At 39.6% G+C, this 21,361-nt stretch overlaps 1 protein-coding gene across 3 annotated transcripts; it reads left to right on the top strand.

Annotated features, from left to right (window-relative positions):
• The first annotated feature begins 394 nt into the window (after positions 1-394).
• On the top strand, positions 395-14,432 carry LOC145458527 (microsomal triglyceride transfer protein large subunit-like). Of its 3 annotated transcripts, XM_080336927.1 has the most exons (20): positions 395-529; positions 1,717-1,848; positions 2,229-2,311; positions 3,072-3,212; positions 3,968-4,075; positions 4,146-4,262; positions 4,897-5,042; positions 5,411-5,496; positions 5,562-5,647; positions 6,282-6,442; positions 6,519-6,687; positions 7,146-7,259; positions 8,519-8,734; positions 9,857-10,071; positions 10,519-10,617; positions 10,679-10,799; positions 11,534-11,761; positions 12,094-12,218; positions 12,281-12,451; positions 13,689-14,432. In XM_080336927.1, the coding sequence occupies exons 1-20, from the start codon at positions 469-471 to the stop codon at positions 13,831-13,833; spliced, it is 2,724 nt and encodes a 907-aa protein (XP_080193053.1). In that variant the 5' UTR covers positions 395-468; the 3' UTR covers positions 13,834-14,432. The 3 variants fall into 3 exon arrangements, with proteins under 3 accessions (XP_080193053.1, XP_080193051.1, XP_080193052.1); XM_080336925.1 differs by lacking the exon at positions 395-529 and having other exon boundaries at positions 864-1,848; XM_080336926.1 differs by lacking the exon at positions 395-529 and having other exon boundaries at positions 868-1,848; positions 3,084-3,212.
• Positions 14,433-21,361: the final 6,929 nt, after the last annotated feature.

The raw sequence follows: 21,361 nt of genomic DNA, 5'->3' as shown, positions 1-21,361 counted from the left end.
ATGTGTAACCAAAATGCGAACAAGATTGCTGATTCCATTATTCGATGTTCATTGTTCAGTGTGCACTTACAACGGTGCTGGGAATAAATGTAGGCCTACTAGTATTTTGCCCTGGAGACATGCAAACGCATTACGCATCGACAGATATTGTCTTGATTTCTAACGGATAAGTTTATCATCAGAGTCAACGCACTTCAGTTGAGTATTATGTTCACCATTACGACAATATATATAATCCCTGTTATAAATATAACCAGCATATATCGCCAATATGCTCATTGCTCATGCTCTGAGAAGGTACACGTATACATTATTTGCTGGCACAGCAAGCTGTTGCCTCGAACAAAGGAACATTGTGATTCATCACTTTCGAGAACAGTTTTGTTATCAAAACATTTTCACTACTGTACTTTTTGTGACTTTGGTGTTTTCATTGATAGTTTAATAGCTCAATTTTAAACAAGCGGAATGGCAATCAACAAGAGCATCGCTTTTCGTGCGCTGTGGATCGCATTTGTCGTATTTGCCGGTAAGTTTACCCAATTTCTGATTCCGCAGCAAAATATTCGAAACTTTGAGAGAACACTACCAATTCGTACGCTATTCAAGGTATATATAGTATTAGTTCTTCCAAATCGAATTTTCTCAAATAGTTCGTCATCCATTCATCGACCGACAGTGACGATGAAGCCGGTTCAATTCTTATGCAAACGACTTGAATCTGGGCCTTCGTTTCTCTCTCGCTCCCGGTTATTGTGCAATCCTATGTTTTCAAAGCGAAAAAGTACTTGCTTCGTAGATTGGACTTTGCTCCGCTAAGCGAGAGCGGCAGTCAGTATTGCAAAAGTAGCGGCCGATCTAGCTTTACGCTCACAACATTCGCGACGATCAGATATCTCTTCTCCGCCTGTGTTATGTTGTTGAGTTTGCAGTAATTGGTAAACAACACGATGTAGTTTTACGAGGATATATACGTGGCTGTGCGAAATGCTCTGTAAGGAGCTGCTGTTTCGATCATATATGAAGTGTTGCTTAGTATCGAGAAAGTTGAAGTGAAGATATTGACTGGAAACAGTGCAGGGAAATATATAATCGGTTAGAGCTAAACTTGTTATGACAATTTTGAGCAAAAACAAAGAGATTCGTGAGAAGCTTCAGTCGCTTACCGAGGCCTACAACCGTTTCTAAATTGCGAATGTATAACATATTTGTAATTCTATTGAATATACATGGGTGGGTTTGAAACGTCAACGTGATTCAGCGCGTTTGGCATACGAGTTATTTTGAGTGAATCAAATAAATGGCTTACCCAACCGTAGTAGAGTAGCTTTTTGTACTTTTCGTTTGCTTTCACCAATTTCATTCATAGCGGTACTATGCTAATAAAAGGTGATAAGAAATTCCTTCAAGTTTGACCTGCCCTGGTTGGTGACTGAGCGATGCTATACAATGGGTAGTTGCGCAAGGCTGAAACATGTGACTTGAAACTACTACGTTTATTTTTTGGCATAATATATATTCTCAAGCTTATCTAGATGGAAGTCGCCCTTAATCGCTTATAACGCATTCCACGCTTATTGCTGAAATTCTAGATTTTCGCATAACGTATCATCGCGACTATGAGGCCCTCGCGAATCCTACCTTACATGTTTATGATCTGCGCGACTTGCTTTCATTCGTGCTGTTGTTTTGCTGTGCGTGGCTTCGCACAAGCAGCTTCAGCGGGTGTATCGGGACAGTCTTTGGATCCGACGAAAGTATACCAATACAGCTACGAAGCCGAAGTGGAACTGAACGAAGCCGACGTGCCGACGGATGCTAAAGTTCACACGCGCCACTCGGACGTCGGTGAGTATTATCGCCTGTGCCACGCAACCCGGTACGTTTATTAATTCTCAATGCGTGTCCTTGTGCGGCAAATTCAGTAATCTATTTTGCAAGCGTCAGTTTTGACGATTACTTCTGACGAGTGTCAGCCGAAAATACCCGGGCTTAGTTTAATATAAATTTATTATTCAATTGTATACTGATGTCCTTTACCTCCAATGGTCTCTTTAAATTTATAACTTTAACTTCCCATCTGAAAGTGCTTATTGGCAATGAGATTGTGCTTTATCGAATGAGTTCAGCCAATGTTTGAGCCTCGATCGTAAAGTCGCGGCCTGAACGATACGCTGCGTGAAAATTCTTATGCTGATTGCTGATGTATTTATTCATTATCTTGAAAGGTGTTCGAGTTAACGCCGTGGTCGACCTTATTGTGAGATGGACGGACCCGAACAACAAATATGACCAAATTGTTGAAATGAAGGTGAGTCCAACATTGCATTGCTTTGTATCAGCCCACATATCTTGCTAAGTTAGGAGGCATCATAGATGTATTTTGATTTGGCTAAGCAACGTAAGTCTGCAAGACCTTATTGCGCATTCCTGTCTAACCATAAAAAGTGACATATTCTATTGGTCTTCGATGTTATAAACTAATTTTAGTTCTTTTGGTCCTCCATCATACACCATTAAATTGTTGGATCATGATTTTGTGTGTAGGCTACGTTAATAATACAAATCTTGGTGGAGCTAGGGTAGCATTAGTGCGCCTCCTATAAAAATATGGTCGGGGGGGGGGGGGGGGAGTTTTGACCTAACTATATTTGTAATATCCAGATGTGGTAAAGGTAGTCATCGTTGCTACTCTAATAGACTTTAAAATGTAAATTTCTACTTAAGTAAAAGTAGAAGTAGCTATTTCCAATAACGTAAAAAGTAAGTATTCTTGGCCAGGTTTTGCTTGAAAACTGAATACTTCGAAGTAGAGTAGTCTATAATCATAACCACTTGAAGTAGTGCAAGTGGCCAAACCCTACTTGAGTAGGCTACTTCTAAAAAGTAGAAGTAATTCATTACTGACCACCTCTGGTAATATCACACAATAAAAATTCTTTCTAGCCCCTGGTACTAAAATATGTCTGATAAATGGCAACATAACAATGAACAATAAATATGCCCAATCTGCCCCTAGCCATATTCCAGATGTTAACAAGGTTGTTTGGAAAGGAATAAACTTTCAAAAGTTTTCTTTCAAGTTCGACGGAGCCGAAGTCTTCAATGTCAGCGACAAGGAGAGGAGAGATCCAAATTTTTTTGTGACAAGAAATAGCGCGGCCCTTCGAACCATCACGAAACCAATTATATTCCGATGGAAAGATGGCCTGGTAAGTAATCAAGTATCAAAATGCATGCTGCTTGATGAATGCATCGAAGAGATACTGACCTCGAGATGGCAGTTTTCATTTAGTGAGTTATAGATATTATGGAATATACGATGGCCAGAGTCCAATATATGGAACACAATTGCAATAGTCTTTACTGTGAATATTTAGGTGAGTGTAAGTCGAGATTACAAATCATGATTGTAATTGCTATACATGACTGGATAATATGGAAGCTTAGCTGGCGGCTAGTTACTTGTGGAAGGAAGCACTCAACCGTGTTGCTCATGTAAAAGTAGAAGTAGCCCACTCAAATTTTATCCACGCCCTAGCAAAAGTAATGCTTTCCGAGTCTTATTAAGACGTATTCTAGAAACAAAATAGAGGCCTTGTAAAGTATTCAAGGCTCATGTTATTAATTATCAAGAAGTTGAACTGGCACAAGTAAAAGTACTTTGATACAAAATGTGTTGTTGTGTGAGTGATTGATATCAATGTACCATATTGAAAGTAGTGTAACTGGAGAGATAAATATGGGCTCCTGTATACTGTTGGTGTCTTTTCAGACGTATTTAACGAATATAATAGTTACTATGCACCACATGTATAGGTCAATCGGTGGCGTAGATATTGCCATATAATATTGTTGAGCATGATAGCGCCATGACATGTGAATTTCTGTACCATGTCATTCCATAGTGTTTCTTGTTAATTATATGTAAACTTGTACATCGTTACTACTTAAACTTTTTGTCTAGATTGAAGAATTCTATGCAAGCACAGGAGAGACGGTAACATCGCTCAATATCAAAAGAGGTATTTTGGGATTCTTTCAAGTTCAAACGCATCCCGGGGTCCGCGTTGAGGTAATATACTTAGATCTGCTAATGGGATTCTCGGAAATTTTGTTATTTCCGTATACTCTGTAATGTTTAGGAAGATCTCTCCGGTAAATGCAATATAACATATAGAATCGATGGTATGGAGGTAAAAAAAGAGAAAGATATGGAGTCGTGTGTCCACGGCGAAGAAAGCTTTACTTCGCCTAATAAGGTGGGTATCGAGTGTGATGATCTAAAATGTATGTATGTACGATTGTACGGGTGTATCTGAATTATGTGTTTATGATTACATTGATATGACAGCTTGACGTGAATATACTAATCTAGTTGGCTATCATATTTCATGATCAATTATCTTGTACACATATTGCACCAATCTGTCATATTTTTTGTAATGAATTGTCTCTTAAATACTGAGGTGAGGTGAGTTGATACCAACCCAGGTCGTACCATGTATAATTATACATAACTGACCTACGGATAGATGGCAGCGGTCATTGTTGTCATTTTCATTGTCAAGGTCATTGTACTGCGTCACTGCGATTGTTCAGAACAGTTCTGGTTTTCAGATTTTGGGGCTCATTTCGGGATGGTTACATTTCCCTGACCACATTTGAATGAATGTTTTCGGAATCAGAGCGACAGTAGCTTTCAAATATGATCATCAAGATCAACTTTATCAAATTTGAGTGCTTTGGTCGCCGGCTTTAGGACTACCAATTATGCCTCTTTTACACTGCTTTGCAGTAAACATCTCTTAGTACCCAAGCGTGCCGACTGCAGTAGCGCATCTATCCATAGGTTAGTAATCTGTTGTGTAATGGTAACATATTGTCCCTTTTTAGGTTCTTGGAATCACAACCGATTCTTCGAGTCAAAGTATCTACACTCTGGCGCCCGGCAAGAACTTTATCATGTACGGTGTCAACATTGAGTCCCACGCCATCAGGCTGAATGTTAGACAAGAGATAAGCCTTTATTCGTTGGGGAGGTATGGTGTGCGTCATTTTGTGATAAGCTACGTATGATATACTGAAAATCGATATGGCATGGGGATGAAGATTTCATATTTGTAATTTATCTTGGTGAGATTTTTTTGCCCAAATTGCTGCTGATTATTATGGGAAATTGTCCCCACTTACCCATGAAATCCTCGTCGTGATGCATCTGCATGTATGCATTGGCAGCCACGTGGTATTGGTTATTGACATCATCACAGAGTATGAAGAATGATCTAGTTCTACCCAATGCTGTATTTTCTATGTACTTGACTCAAAGCTTCTTATGAAAGAATCCAATTGCTGCCTCTGGTTGTCGCACAATCAAATTTAGTTACTAACTAGTCCATTAAATTTCCAGACAAAAAATGGGACTCCTGTCCATTGATGACATTAAAGATTCATCGCTATCGACAAAAGAAGAGGCATTGCAAACATTTGCCCGAGGTAGTCAGAATTTTACCAAAATTATTCTTTCTATTTTTGTTTGTAATAATTTCCCTTGTGTTTAGAGCAAAGGAAAATCGGAGAAAAGTACGTTCGACAGTCGCTAATTTCAGAAAGAGACGTCAAAAATTGTGCTGAAGGTTGCCTCGATGTAAGTATAATGTTGTCGGTTATGAGAATGCCCTTTAGATTCAGTATTCTACTCACAATAATTTGATGCTCTGCAGTTGTATACGCATTCAAAAATTAAATATAATATACAGCTTTTAATCAATGTGGGAGTATTTTACATACCAAAGAGCTAACTTTCGTTATCAATTTTTGGATCTATAATTGAATCTGATAGTCCAGTTGCGTATGTGCAATCTTTAGCTATACTCAGTATCGGTGCCCTTTGTGTTTGAGTCGCGGAATCATATATCATAGGTTATATCGCATTTAGGTAAGGTTAGCACACGTCCTCGTTGTTCGTTTGTCCTCCATTTTCAAGAAATCGAAAATGTCCTCCGAAGACGCCCAAATGTACTCGTTTTTGGCTATTCGTCCTCCTTTCTAGCTTTGACAGCTAGGCGATTGTACAGGCACAATTAAAAAAGGGCATAATCAACGCGATAAACTATTTCGAAGGCAGCGCAGGCAGAAAGAACAAAATCTGATGTTAGACCGGGCGTTCTGGGAGTCGATTCTCGAAAATCCTTTTATTTTAGTCCGATTTTTACGAAGTTTTGTCATTTGTAAAAAGTGTCCTCTTCTCCGGATCTCAAAATATGGCAACCCCAATTTAGGTAATCCAAATCATAACGGATTTGTCCGAAGAATTATCGAAGAAGAACATGGCGAATATCACGTCGGCGCAGGCGTACATTTCCGCTGTGCGGGCGGCGAGACAGGCTGACAAAGCAACGCTGCTGAAACTATTGAAAACAAAACAGTTCAAGAGCATTTTGTGAGTTTTTTTCTGCCGACGACGCTACTTCAAGTAAAATTTTCATCGGAACTGATTTTATCTTTCCAACTTTCAGATACACATTGCTGGATATACTTGCCGCTGCGCAAACTGAATCTTCCCAAGACGCGCTTTTGGAGTATTTGGACATCAACGACAAGAATATGGAAGGCGCAGTCGAACGGGCTTTGACCGGGATCGCATTCTCTTCCCACCCGTCCGAGAAAGTTTTGAGAGATCTTCTGGTAATTCATACAAGACTTTCTACCTTTGTATTGTATGGATGGAAGGATTCTATTTAGTATGTGTGCTGATATGAAGTTGTACGTATGATACAGGTGTGTACGCTATAATGTATATGTAAATATAATTGCGAATGATATACTTGATATCCAAACTGTCGTTGTTACTACAACCAAGTTAATTTACTGGTAGATGAGGCAAGCCATGCTCGGCAACAAAACTCCGTTTGGTACATATTTACATCAAAAGTGTTACCAGATAAAAAAAATGATTTGGAAAGAAACAAAAAGTTGTCAAGATTTTAATTGTAGATATTAAACCCTAAAATTATCTAATCTAAGAATACATTTCGCCCTTTAAGGCTGTTCTCGTTGTGGCGGACCCTGTGGTTAGTAACTTGCATTGGTGTTAGTAATTGACAGCATTAAATAGTGGGTAACTATTGACTTTACATCGACAGAAAATCTATCAAGGAAAAATTTCCAGTGCCAAGATCAAAGACACCGTCGGACTCGCCATCGGTGCGGTTCTGAAAAAGTTTTGTGCCGCAAAGCCGGGAAATTGCAAAAGAGAGGTAAGATATGCAAAACCCATAACATTCATTTTTTTATATTGAAAACTTATCAGAACCAGCTTAGTTGGCTTGTTCAGCTGTTTGTTATCAACCGCCAGTTTAACTGATGAACTGATGGTACGTTTCGGCAGTGCTGCCTGTTCTTAATCTATAAGTGAAAAAACATGGCCTGGCCTAGCATCAAGTTGTACTTATTAAATTGAATTCAAATATATGTAGTTGTAGGCCTAGGCGTATATCAAATTTATTTTAGTAAAATTTGTTTGTCTGCTTGCAGAGACTTGGCACTTTAGATTGTTGACAATGACAATGAGAGTCCAGGTTTCGACGGGTCAACACATTTTTTGGGAATTGGTATACAATTACATGGCACATCATTAGTATTCTTCACTATACTCTGCATTACCAGCGCTACCATTACCAAGCAGCAGAATAACTTAATAATTTGATGGGCCAGGACTAGAGCTGGGCAAAATGGAGTATCTGAGTGACGCAAAGCCAATCTAGTATTAATTGACTTTGACTTGACTCAAGTCAATTTTTGTATTGACTCGACTTGTACTCGAGACATTGTGCATGACTCGGCCCAAGTCATATGACTCAAGGCTAGGATTACCAAGACAGACATTTCATTGTAACTTTGAAGAATAGTAAAGTCACCAACTTATTGGTATTTCGTCTATCAGTCCTGATACTTGGAAAATAGGGCCAGAAACTGTTAAGACTGAGGAAAATTACTATATTATGAATGCGAGCCATTCTATATCACTCAAGCAGAGTTGAAAAAAATGGGTTGAACTGGATTGTACTGAAAACTGAACAGTGAACATAATGACTCAGACTCGACCCTCTATTAGCTGCCTTGGACTCGAACTTGACTCGGTCGTGAATTAAAAATGACTTGACTTGACTCGAGTCAAAACTATATAAGTGAGATTGACTTGCGACTCGCAACCTTGCAACTTGGTTACCAACCTGCAAAAGACGTATAATTTCGAACTCGAAAAAATCGTCACTCTGATCTCTCACTACTAGACCTGACTCATTACAATTAAAACCCTATTCCAATCAAATACTCGAATCATTGTTCCCAGCCTTAGGAATGGCACATAAGCCATGATTGATAAATTTTGTGGTTCATTGTACCTCAAATGGGAAATGATCAAGTGTGAACATAACTTGCTAGGTAATACTATCGCTTCACTGATTACCTAATGAAAAAAAAACCTGCTAAGTAATATCTTTTCCGTTTGCCGCAGCTTCCACAAAAGATCATTCGTCTGATAGAAGACGGCTTCATGCAGTCCACCACGGAAGAAACCCAAAACCATCACATACTGATCGCGAGAAATTCCGGCATGCCCGAGTTCATCAATCGTCTCGTTCATTTGGCCGAGAAGAGCAAATTCGATCTTGTATGCCATCACGCTCTCACCACACTGACTGTCTTCGACTCGAAGCATTTTGGAAGCGACGTAAGTTTGTAAAGCAATAACTTGAAAGTCTGTGATATGAATCACTCGTCCGTGTTTATTTTTTCATACAGAATTAATTTCAATAAGGTTGATCCACAGCTGCAGCACAAATTAGTTTTGAGGTTGAGTCCTACCGTGGTCGAGTCCAGAATTCCATCCCAAGTGTAGGATGTTTATCTAGGCCAGTGGTTCTCAGCGCGATTTACCTCCACCTCATGTTTATTGCTCTGTCTATTGTCCTAATTTCCTATTTGAGAATTCTCTCATCAACAGCGATGACCTTCAATGCCATCAAACTATCCGTTGGGATTGCTAGAATTCTGATTGCTCTCTTTGATATTTTGTGACATCACGATGAGGGGGGCGCGAAATTTATCACCATCATTAAGGGGGCGTGTAAAAAATTGTTTGAGAACCACTGATCTAGGCTATTACTTGCTAACAGATCTGAGTAAGCGGTGTCTTAAAAAATACGAGAAGTGGGCCATGCTACAAGTCGGCAGATACACAATTATAACAGAGAATATCGGCCTGGAGTAAATGACGAATGTAGTTGAAAAACACCATGAATATCGCGAACAACAACGGCAAAGTGGTGTATAACAGTGGTGTCCAGATTTTTGATTTTATGGTTGCTTAGAATAAGTTTTGTCATGGTAAATAGGTCGGATCATGAGATTTTGTTTGATAATTTTATCAATTCAAAACTTCACAAGACCAGGATTGTAACACAAGATGACAAAAGAGAGAGAGAGAGAGAGAGATGGTATTCTTTTTCGCCTGCACCATTGAGATGCTTTGACGACGGAGTTGCGATACGGCCCCATGAGGTCATCTAGTCTGCGCCCCCGTATTTTTTTCTCCTCCATGCTATCCGTGATTGCTGAGCGCCTAGCAGGATAGCTGCTGATACCAATTTTCGAGTCTTTGGTATGACCCGGCCGGGGATCGAACCCACGACCTACCGCTCGAGAAGCCGGATGCATAACCATTACACTATCTCGCTCGCTCGCTCTACAAAGTTAAATCTGCGAAAAATACAATAGCAACAAATCCCAACCATCCGCTGCCATCTGTCATTAGGAACGTATTTTAAGTGTCGTAATAACATTTTTATTGCAGTTTCATGCAGTGATGAACAGGATCTACCATCTGAACGTCAGATGGTACGACAACACCATCCGGTCAGCTGCGGGTATTTTAATTCTCACAAACAACCCGAGCGAAGTCAGCATCAGAAACATTCTTCTCTCGCTGCCGGAGGACAAATCAAAGGAATTTTCAAACTTCATGTATCAAAAAATAATGGACATCATCAAGACCAATCATCCTTCAAAGTATGCGAAATTTGTTTTCAAAAAGTGAAATTACGATAATGAGCAATGTTATCTCTGTATGAGGCAGTGTTGGGATCAAGTCATTTTGAGTCACCACAAGTTTTCAAGTTGACTCGCAAGTCATGTCACGCAAATTTTCCAATGTTGAGTCAATTTCAAGTCACCAAATATTTTTAGTTCGTGGCGTTTGAGCTAATGTGCGGATGCAGATGATATGGATATTGGGTAGACTTCGCCTAAATTATGAAGTTTTATTTCATGCCATTGCAAAACTACTAAGAGGCTATAAATGATTCATGTGTTATCTGTGTAAGTCGCTGAGAATGCTGCTCAGGTTGTATATTTCATGCTAAATAGTATGGAGGATAATTTAATGTCATCCTATCATTATTTTGTAGCAATGTATTATCATAACATTGAAGATATATTTATTACCATTTTCTCAAGGGATGTGATTCTCAAAGTGCTCAAAGACCGCACGATTTCAAATTACTGGACGCTAGCAAATTCAGGGATGGCTTCCGCCTTCACTGGAGTCTTATTTTCGTAAGATCTTTGCACTTAGCTCTTCACTGTCCACGTGGCTTAATCGGATTGTTGCTTTTAGTACTGACGATGCTCACGTTACTTACGGCCTTTTCATGGAATATAGTAACGCCGGCATGATGAGACGGACTGGTTCTGACTTTACGTTGCACAGCCAAGGAAACTCCATCGCTTTGACTGAGGTATGTCATCCACAGTTATATTTTTTTCTATTCTAAAATATCATTACTGACATTAGCTACTGACTTTATTCACATGTATGTGATCATTAATGATAGAGGCTATATCCAAATATTTGAAGCATACCTATATTACTATGAAGTACCTAGGCAGTTACAAAAATATAGCTGCAGCCATACCTAATATACATCATCAATATGCTATTCTGCGATAGAGAATTGATTGATGTATCAAGCGAACTAAAGCTGCTAGATGTAGCTAGTGTAGTTTTCAGAACTCATGGTGGCCAGGCTTTTTCAGTCCATCAATATCGTGTCTCCATATAAGAATATAAGAACACACATCACTGTTCTGTGCCGACGATTACAACCCCCTGTAAAATTCTGGTGGCGTTATCGAAGTTGAAGCGACACAGTAAATTTCTACTTGATTAGAACAAGAGTAGTGATTTCCAAGTCATCAAAACTACTTTGAGTGGAACTAGAAAATGAATTTACAAAATCTAATCAAGTACGCAGTTTCAAAATAGTAGATTTGTTCGAATACTTTTTACAGTTCATCGTAGGATTCAGCTTCGCGACTAAGTAAAATGAATAGTGAGACGACAAATAGGAGCAAGTTTAGAACTTATTTTCAGTTGGTCCTACAAGAGGGCTGTTCAGTAAAAAAAGTTATCTTTGAACTGAAAAACCCCACTGACCAGTACACCGCAACATTATGGCTTCTCTCCTTTCAGGCTGGTATCGTCGTGCAAGGCCTGGAATCTCTCATCGGCAGTGCTCACGATCCGGGAGAAGAGGAATTCGACTCCATGGTCGGAATGTCGTCCATCATGATGGGGGTCAAATTACGGCCTTTGACCTTCTTCCGGGGCTACGGTGAGATGATGGCCCTGGCGTGGAAGGGTAGCTCCGGAGAACCGAGCGGGGTGGAAGCCATGTTGATGCTGGTGGATCATCTCGAAGTAAGCGTTTGTGACGTCATTATTGAGATTTGAGTCACCGATTCCTATGCATAATATTAACGATGCTTTCATCTCTTTCATACCATACCTATTCACTATGATATGTTGATTGTGCCGTGGTATGCATGGATATCAAATGAGCCGTCCCAGGTCACACTACAAATGCGAACAATGTTTGCTCATTCGGCTCACTGAACATGTGTGTATTTCATAATTTGTGGCAATCTGTATATTACATAATATGTGATCATTAATTATCATCTATCAACTGTGATGTTGACCAAAATCAAACTTTTTGCCGCGCAAATATCTACCGTAACACTATCTTGCAGCACATACCGATGGCGTCAGGGCTGCGCGTGAAAGCCGAAGTGTTGGGCGCTATTTCCACAAAAATCACCGCGGAAATTGATTTTTCGCTCTGGAGTCGAACTGTTGAGATCGTAACCACTACCGGGTAAGTCTCGATCGTTCTTGTCAAAGAACATGCATCTTACGATGCGCGTTTCCTTTTGGCAGCGGAGCGTTATCAGTCCAATGCCGGCTGTCGCTGGAATCGCCAATAGTCCGCGCTTCTGTCCGTCATTCCGCTGACATGCAGGCTTCTATCGATTTGTCAGTGTTCACTGGTTTTTCAACTCTACCACCAAAGTCTTGTATAAGGATATCATATCCAGATTTTACGTTCACGTAAGTATGCTGTTTAAAATTTAGGTGTAATTTGAGATTTTATGAGGTAAGAGCTTTGTCAGCACATAATTTGTGGTTGATACAGTGACCAATGCTTTCGTTTTGAGTTTGAAATTAGACTGGGCAGTAGACAATGGCATAGCCATACGCAAAGCGGCGTTGTTTCTTCAGAAATTTTGGATTTGGAAATTGTAATCTTAGCTTTGGTGACGTCACGTCCTTGTTGAAAATTCATGCCCCTCGCAAATCTTTTTTCTCGCTCAGCCTAGGGCAGTGGCAGTGGGGAGTAGGCAAATCGACTGTCGCTTATGGATTAGGACTATGTCATCAATTCATACTTCTCAATTCTATCTGTCTCGATGAGACTCGTACAGACTACTTGTTTAGTTAGCTGACGGTCAACTAACTAACTAACGTCTTTTTTGAGTAGTTCTAGTTGCAGGTTTTGAAAATTGAGTAGTTCTAGTTCTAGTTGCACTATTTTATAATCCAGTAGTTGATACAAGTCTGGTCTCGATCATTACTTCCAATTCCATGGAACCCTAATTAAACCCAGAGGTTGCCAGTAACGAAGTAGTTCTACTTTTCAAAGTGCTACAAGTAGAGTTTCTCTACTTGTAGTACTTCTTCACTTGGTTATGATATTAGACGACTCAGTGTTCAGTTTTTACTTGATTAAAAACATGAGTGCCGACGATGAGTACTTTGAACACCCCTGATAAAACCTAGGACCAATTATATACCAGCCACCAACAATGTATAATAGGGCTGTTCAAAAATACCCTTCTTTTAAATTCTATTGTCTACTTGATAACTTGATAAAATTGATTGGTTTACCTAAAAAAACGCTGCAAACCAAATTTGGGCTCAATTCAAACCAGTGGAAACGAAGTCGTTGACGTTCAAACTTTAAGATTTCAAATCATAATATTTACGGTGGGTAGACTTGTAATAAATAATTCAAGAACTAGCCACCGTGAACGCTACTTTTTCCAAATCCAAAATTTTGTACTCCAATAACTTTGCTTGTACTGGTTGGAGGTGAGCCAAATTTGCTGTGCATCGTTATTTTCGGACAACCTAACAATTTCATGGAGTAGCCAGTAAATTTTTATTGTTTAGTTTTATTAAATAAATCCAAAACTTTTCTCTCTTACAGCAATGCCTCTATAGGTTGGAATAATTGCACCAAAACCAGTGTGCAGCCAACCTTCTCATTTTCGTAAACGTTTTGCAGGAAATCATTGAGAAAATTCGAAAAGGTCAAAGGGACCCACAGAAAACTTTTAACGCTCACGAGGCGGAAAGCGAAAAATCTCGGCAAAACTCTACCCTTGCAGCAGGGCAATTCAGTGATGTGTGGCAAAATTATGAACAGCTAATAGTGCAATATTATTTTACTCTCGTAAGATTGAAGAAACATATCCGTGCCACTGTGGGTCGGTCCCCGGTAACGGGCGGCTGGACTGGTCTCGCGGAACGCGCGCGCCGTGTTGGACTGGAAATTTGTCACATCTCTTAGGAGGTACTTTATTCGTAGACGGTGCCTATTATTGTTTTGCAAGTGTGTCTATCAACAGTATTTTGGAGGTCCTATTGAAATCGTGGAATAAATAGCATGCAGTTTGATATATGTGGTGTTATTGACAAAAGCATGTACGCAATTTTCTGTATCTTATTCGATCCGGCGGTCAGTGCATAGTTGGTATGAGCTGTCGTTGCCATATCCATTTTTTACTAGGTAATGAATTTTCGAGTTGTAAATTCATTTGTTATATTTTTCGCACTCCACCATGAAAAAAAATAGAAAGATAAGATGATGTTTTTGTTCCGCCGTGATCGGATGGCTGTCGTTTGTTCTGAACATCAGCCCTATTCAGTGTCTAATTCCGTGGAGTTTTGAATGCGATTTCCGTTGGCATAGTGTTGTTTGTTGTGTACGTCTGTTTGTCTCAAACTATTACATTTTATTGACATGAAATTTTGCATCAACGAAAGCAATTGTTGTATACTCAGCAGGTGAAACGTGAAAGCAAGGTTTCTAGGTCCTGGCTACTGTGAAGTTGCGCAGTAGCTTGGCGGTAGAATAACGAGAGGGGTTAAGGGGCTAGGCTACCCCTCGAATTGGGAAATCAGTAATATAACCATAACTTTGATACTAATGAAGCAATCTTTCTGAAATTTTGACACAAGGTGCTGTGTTGGACAGTCGAACTTTGGTGAAAATTTGGTGGAAAATGGTCAACGTTTTTTTGACTTTCATCCGATTTTATGATTTTTCAAACTATTTTTTTGTGAACTTTTTTCTGGCAAAATTTTGAAGTGAAATTTTTTCTTGGTGCCTATAATAGATTCAAATTACCCCTAATTTCCGGATGAAACTTTTTTTTTTTCAACAAGGGTTATTCTCTGAAAAAAAAAATTGAAAATTAAAATAAAATAAAAATTTTTGCAAATTTTTGAGTTAGTTGAACCTAAAGGGAAGGGACCCTTAACTTATAAAAGAAAATAAACAGTTTCATCCGGAGAAGCATCCCAAGATACATATACGGTGATATACCTGCAAATTTTCACGTTGATTGGACGATTTTGTCTGCCACAAAAATGATTCATAACTTTCAAGGTACGAAAAATAGAAAATTTTGAGAAAAAGCCACTTTTATTTCGTAACATGAAAAAGTCACATTATCACTCTGAAAATCCAAAATTTCACACAGTTAATAGTCTAAAAAGCGCCAGGATGTTATATTTTCCTTCTGTATTGCCATGTTTTCTGCTTTTGACAGCCCTGTCCATTCGTTCACAGTTCTGAATGAGTAGATTTCCATTCTTTGACTTCCCATTTCCCACGTTTTGCAATAGCCGCTCAATAGTCGACCGTAAAACGGTGAATGGCTCGAACAAAATCCGATTCCGTGGTCAATTGCATGTCTTGACAAATGCCATGACACATCAAATGACACTGTGATACTCCAATCCAGCCTCTAACAGTGATCAATATCAGCTTTGATTGACAAAAAACAGTCCCCAAACCCAGTCACTGAGAACCTACGAAACACCAGCTGCAAACAGCGTTGCCACTCTAGGTTCCCGTAAAAACACAAGATTATGTCGTGAAAAAACACTAGATTGGCGAAAAAAACACTAGATTCGTAAATTGCAAGAAAAATTTGCCGTTGCCAAGTTGCCAAGCATTATGACCAAGGTACAAATCCATAGATAGGAAGTGTTCCACACATTAATTTGATACATATGCATGATTATTCAACGAAAATTAATGACACGAATTCAAAAGCACGAACAAATCAAATATTGTCGCTTTCGAATTGTACGGCATCATAAAATTTCTTTCGATTGTACACCATCCATCAAACATGAGTATCTTTTGTGTGGCATCTTGCTCACTACTGTACATAGGGCTGTTCAAAAATAACTTTTTTCCCGGATTCCAGCCATTCATTCCATTCCATTCAGGTTCCCCTAAGAAACGCTGCACACGAAATTTGGTTCCATTCCAACAAGTATAAGACTCCGCAGATCTAATTAAAAATTTTAATTTATTAGGAAGAATTAAAACATTTTCAATTGTTTTTGTCAACCCCATGAAATTGATGGGCGGTCTTCAATGACAATGCAAAACAAATCAAGTCAATTCCAACTATAGTAGAAGCGGAGTTATTTGAGTTTTTCTTTGATAATTATGGGATTATCCTTGATCGGTGGATAATCCAAGAATTATCATCGAAAAACACAAATAACTCCGCTTCTACGGCTTGGAATTGAGTGAAATTTGGTTTGTATAGTTTTTGAAGACAGTGCGACAATTTCATGGGGTTGGCAGAAAAAGTTTTTGGTATCTTTGAGCAAATTTAACATTTTCAAACTCAACGAAATCCGCGATTATCGGCTGGAAAGAATCCGAATTTGGTATGCGTCGTTTTTTAAGGCAGCCTAACGATTAAATCACGTAGCCAGCAAGATTCAGGAAAAAAAGTGATTTTTGAACAGCCCGGTACAGCATACTTCATTTCCACGAATGCAGTGGAATGTGGCAATGCCAAGAGATTCATCATGAGCTTACCCAGTAAAGGGAATTTTGATTCACCGAATCCATTGTGCACAGATATTTCAATTTTTGCAAAAATTCTGTTGGAGGGCATTGACTGATAACCTGCAGCTTATTTTGCGATCTTGCCAAAGCAGCCCATTCTTCCGACGAATCATCAACTTCATCAATATCACAGAGGGAAATTGCACAGCTAGAGGAATGATTAATTTTACTATTCTTTGTGTCGATAAGGCTGTTAACGGATTCAAGACACCAAAGTATGCTGTCCACGGCAAATGAAAATCATGCCCGAATCTGCAGACTGAGTTCAACAATAAACCACGAGTATCAGAGCGAAATCGCTCTTCATTTTATCAGAGACTCTCGCTCATAAGTACGGATTCACAGCGTACCCTGTTACGAGCGAGATAGTGTAATGGTTATGCGTCCGGCTTCTCGAGCGGTAGGTCGTGGGTTCGATCCCCGGCCGGGTCATACCAAAGACTCGAAAAATGGTATCCGCAGCTATCCTGCTAGGCGCTCAGCAATCACGGATAGCATGGAGGAGAAAAAAAACGGGGGCGCAGCCCGCAGACTAGATGACCTCATGGGGCCGTATCGCAACTCCGTCGCCAAAGCATCTCGATGGTGCAGGCGAGAAAGAATATCATATCTCTCTCTCTCTCTCTCTCACTAATTGCTTGTTGTTACTACACCACTACATGGAATTATTGAAAACAAACACAGTCAGAGACAATAAATCGCCTTATCAGCAATAAATTTAGTGTATAATTTAGTAGTATAACGTTAGAATATTCATTGTTCGCACAATTACAGAAAAACACTAGATTAGCAAAATTTTGCAAAAAAAAAACACTAGAACACTAGGACGACCGAAAAAACACTAGATCTAGTGTTAAAACACTAGGAGTGGCACCACTGGCTGCAAAGTGCTGAGACCGGCATACCGTTTGTTTTGATCTGTTGTAACGCATCGTTGATTACACCATAGATATCCTCCTCAGGTAATATAGGGCTCGGATATTCGCGGTGGTTGTAGCCGAGTTCACTATTAAGGGGGGAGATTGACTACATAGTCTCATGAAAAAATCAATTTGTGACACTTAGGTGAATTCAATGATTATAATACTTGGGTATATGAAAGATGACATCTAATACAACAAATATCGGCAATAAAAAACATTTGATTTTTTTTTCAATTTCTAGGGTAGCCTAGCCCCTTAAGTAGCTAATTTCTACCTATTCAAAGGATACAAGCGGGCTTCATCAGCTCGCAATGCGTAGTCATCAGGGTTATCTAGAGTAGTCAAGTCATGCAGTATGCTTCTGTTATCCTTGGGGCATTTATCGACTAGTATCTTTCAATCGCGAGAGTCGCAAATGCCTTGCTGTGGCCTACATCCCTGGATGCGGTCTGGATTATGGTCACGAAATCGCTTTATGTGGCACCATTTGGCCAAGCTGGAAGATGTGTCTTGCAATTGTGACAGCCTTTCACTCTCATTTGCTGACTTTGGAAGTCGCTACGTGTGCTGTGAACTGTGAATGATTAGAATTTGACTGCATTTCTCTTGCATGCGTCGCATCAGTTACGACACTTGGATGGTAATTAGAGATATATAGCTCGCAATACTGCGTGCTCACTACCTGCAAATTTAGGGAGATTCTATGGTGATCATTCCAGGAATGGCCGGGACCTGTCGTAGGGTGTCTGCAGCGATGTCTACCTTCCGCATTGATATGTTCCTGTGTTTCTAATACATCCTTCGTGGTTCCAACTGTATGTGTGCTATCTTGTGCTCATGTGAAAGTTGTGATCGTGCAGTAGGACTGTTCAAAAATAACTTTTTTTCCCGTATTCCAGCCATGCACTGATGAAATTGTCAGGTTACCCTAAAAAAAGCTGCACACCAAATTTGGTTCAATTCTAACAAGTATAGGGCTCTGCAGATCCAATTAAAAATTTTAATTTATTAGGGAAAATTAAAAAAAAAAAAAATTTCTGCCAACCCCGTGAAATTGTTGTCTTCATTGTCTTCAAAGACGATGCAAAACAAATCTGACTCAATTCCAACCAGTAGAAGCGGAGTTATATCAGTTTTTCGTTGATAATCCTCGGATTATCCTTGATCCGACGATTAGCAACGAAAAACTGAAATAACTCTGCTTCTACTGGTTGGAATTGAGTCAAATTTGTTTTGCATCGTTGTTGAAAGTGCGATCAAAAATGCGATCAAAAACCGGACCCGACGCAACGAACGTCGTAGTTTCGTAGAAAATCGGGTATAACGGGAGTCGGGTCCAAGTGATGACTCAGAGAACGAATTTCAGAAGTATTCTGAAATAGTGGTCAGCCGATATACCCAGAAATTTCGAAAAGGGCGTATGATTAAAAGACTACTCCAAGTTGTTTCGACACCCTCCAATCTTTTCATTAGGCATATATCGCAATCTTGTGGTGTTTTGATTCAATGAAAATTTTAGTAAAAATCATTGATTGGGTTAGGAAGCGATGGCGCGTGACCGGGAGACCACGGAGATTGATGAAGTGCGATAAATCTTGTAGCCACCATTCGAATACAGTGACCAAATGTTTTTCAAACTTTTAACTTTAATTTGCGACCACGCGACAGCGACGCGCGTAATGCCTCTTCAAGTACAATAAATTCACACCTCTGTGCATAACAGCATTAAAATCGTTATGTCGCTAATGCATGTTTTCGAATTTCGTTAACTCGTAGTTTATCATACATCATACAATTGCCATTCTGTAATAAGAAGCAGATGAAACAATAAAGCAATTCTATTCTGGAAAGTTTACATTGTTACCTATACCTTATGAAATAAGCTGAAGCCAATTAGGCTACTTTAGCTTAGGAGTACTCTACCTTATTAATTCCATTCACCATATATTTCATATCATTCCGAGTCATAAAACGTTCGATATGCGAATATTATAATTTATACTCCGGGTGTTGTTTCCGACTTCTATATCTCAAATCCCATTGTACAGCATGACGCAGCCCTTGCACTATTACTAAACTACCGTTTTCTTCCGCAACAGCGGGGCGCTGGTCTTTCGGTATGTCATGGGCTGACACCGGACACATGTTATAAGCCCGCCCGTTCCGGTCGCGCGTCGCTCTTTCGCGAATAAGATGGAAGCATCGAAGGTCCGTTTTCATTTCAGTCATTGTTAGCGACATCGGATCAACATCATCACTTGCTGTTATCAAACTGCGGGATTCACCATGCTGTCGATACTTAACATAGTATATATCTTGATTTATTCTATCTTCGAACGCAAAAACGTGAATATTTTCACCCAGATCCCAGTCGCACACGTTCCAGTCAGCGACTTCGAGCGACACAGGTATGGTCGTAGATGGTAAGTCCGTTGGAATTTGCCAAAGATTCCCGGTTTGCTCACTCCTTATTTTCACCCATTTTCTCCCTCGCATCATCTTTCTACATGTACTTGTGCAACTACCGATCTCATCGGCGACGTTCCGCTGCAAGCTTGGAGGCGGGAGCTCGGATATCTTTCGAAAGTTTGTCTTTTGTGGTCGCAAATCTTCCAGCCTTTCCCGTGTCCAGGGGTATGTCTTTTTGTGAATTTCAGTAACTGGCGGCGATCTAGTAGTAAACTGTTCAGTGCTTATGGTCACCGATACCGTCTTCTCGCTCATGACGCTGCTACTTTATAGTGTTCGCCAACTCTCCGCTACGGTCGTTATTTATAAGGGACGATAAGGAACAAGCGCAAGATCATATATAAGGCAACAAGAACACAGCTATTGAGTCTTTTTTCGGATCACATTGTTATAAGCCATAAAGTATTTTGTGCGAAGGAAGTTGGAAAGTACCTGTGTAAAACTACATCCCTAATACGCCTCTGCGGGAAGTACCGAGCTCACAATATATAGACTTTTTGAATTCTGAACATGGTATGACCACATGTCTGTCTACCTCGTTTGACATTAGGAAGATCGGACTCTTGCAAAATAATCATTTTTGTAAATTCCCCGGCATCGGCAATGAACTTTAAGCGTTACTCGACTATGATATGTGAGCTTGAGCATGTTATGTAGGATGATCCATCCGTGAATAGGAATGCATTCCTGTTTCGGCTCAAACTGTTTGCCTGTTTGCCTCTTTGCTTCGATGTTATTTATGGGCTTTCGCAGCCTTCTACATCATTCGCATGTTCCATTCCTGAGATTTGCAAACACGGTTTATTTGCAACTGAGAATTTGACTTGGGAATGCAGATCAATCACGAAAGAAAACTACGTCAGTCATTCAGCTCATTTCTGAACCTTCTCCTACTGAGTAATGAACTTGCTGGAGATGGGTTGACTTCAAAGGTGCTTTTCAAATACCATTCGTTGTGACAATGTATACCACAGTGATTCCATAACTGTATTTTGCGACGAAATTTCATTCGCATTTAAATAGTGTTATTAGTACCTACTATTATATTCACTGTTCGTATGTATATTGTATATACAATTGTACATTGTAAAATTCACTGTATACCTCTGTACGGTGTATGCTATACATACATACATACATACATACATACATACATACATACATACATACATACATACATACATACTGAGGCGCGCAGTCAGACGAAAAAAATGGGGTCGGGTCACTTTTTTTAAAACATGTTTTAATAGCGTGTCAAACATACGGCGCGCGTGTCGCATCCGGTCCGCGAAGCAATTCTGGGTAGTTTGAAAAATGCGTGTATTATCCAGTACATTTTTAATAAATATCGATATATTTAGTAAGAAATACTCCCATTGAATGGTCCTTAAAGACCACCCATGTCGA

The sequence above is a fragment of the Botryllus schlosseri genome, chromosome 16 (assembly GCF_051294905.1).
Source record: "Botryllus schlosseri isolate E-star chromosome 16, Bs_hap1, whole genome shotgun sequence".
Lineage (NCBI taxonomy): Eukaryota > Metazoa > Chordata > Ascidiacea > Stolidobranchia > Styelidae > Botryllus > Botryllus schlosseri.
Note: the sequence above shows the minus strand (reverse complement) of the source record. Positions and strands in the feature narration are given on the sequence as shown.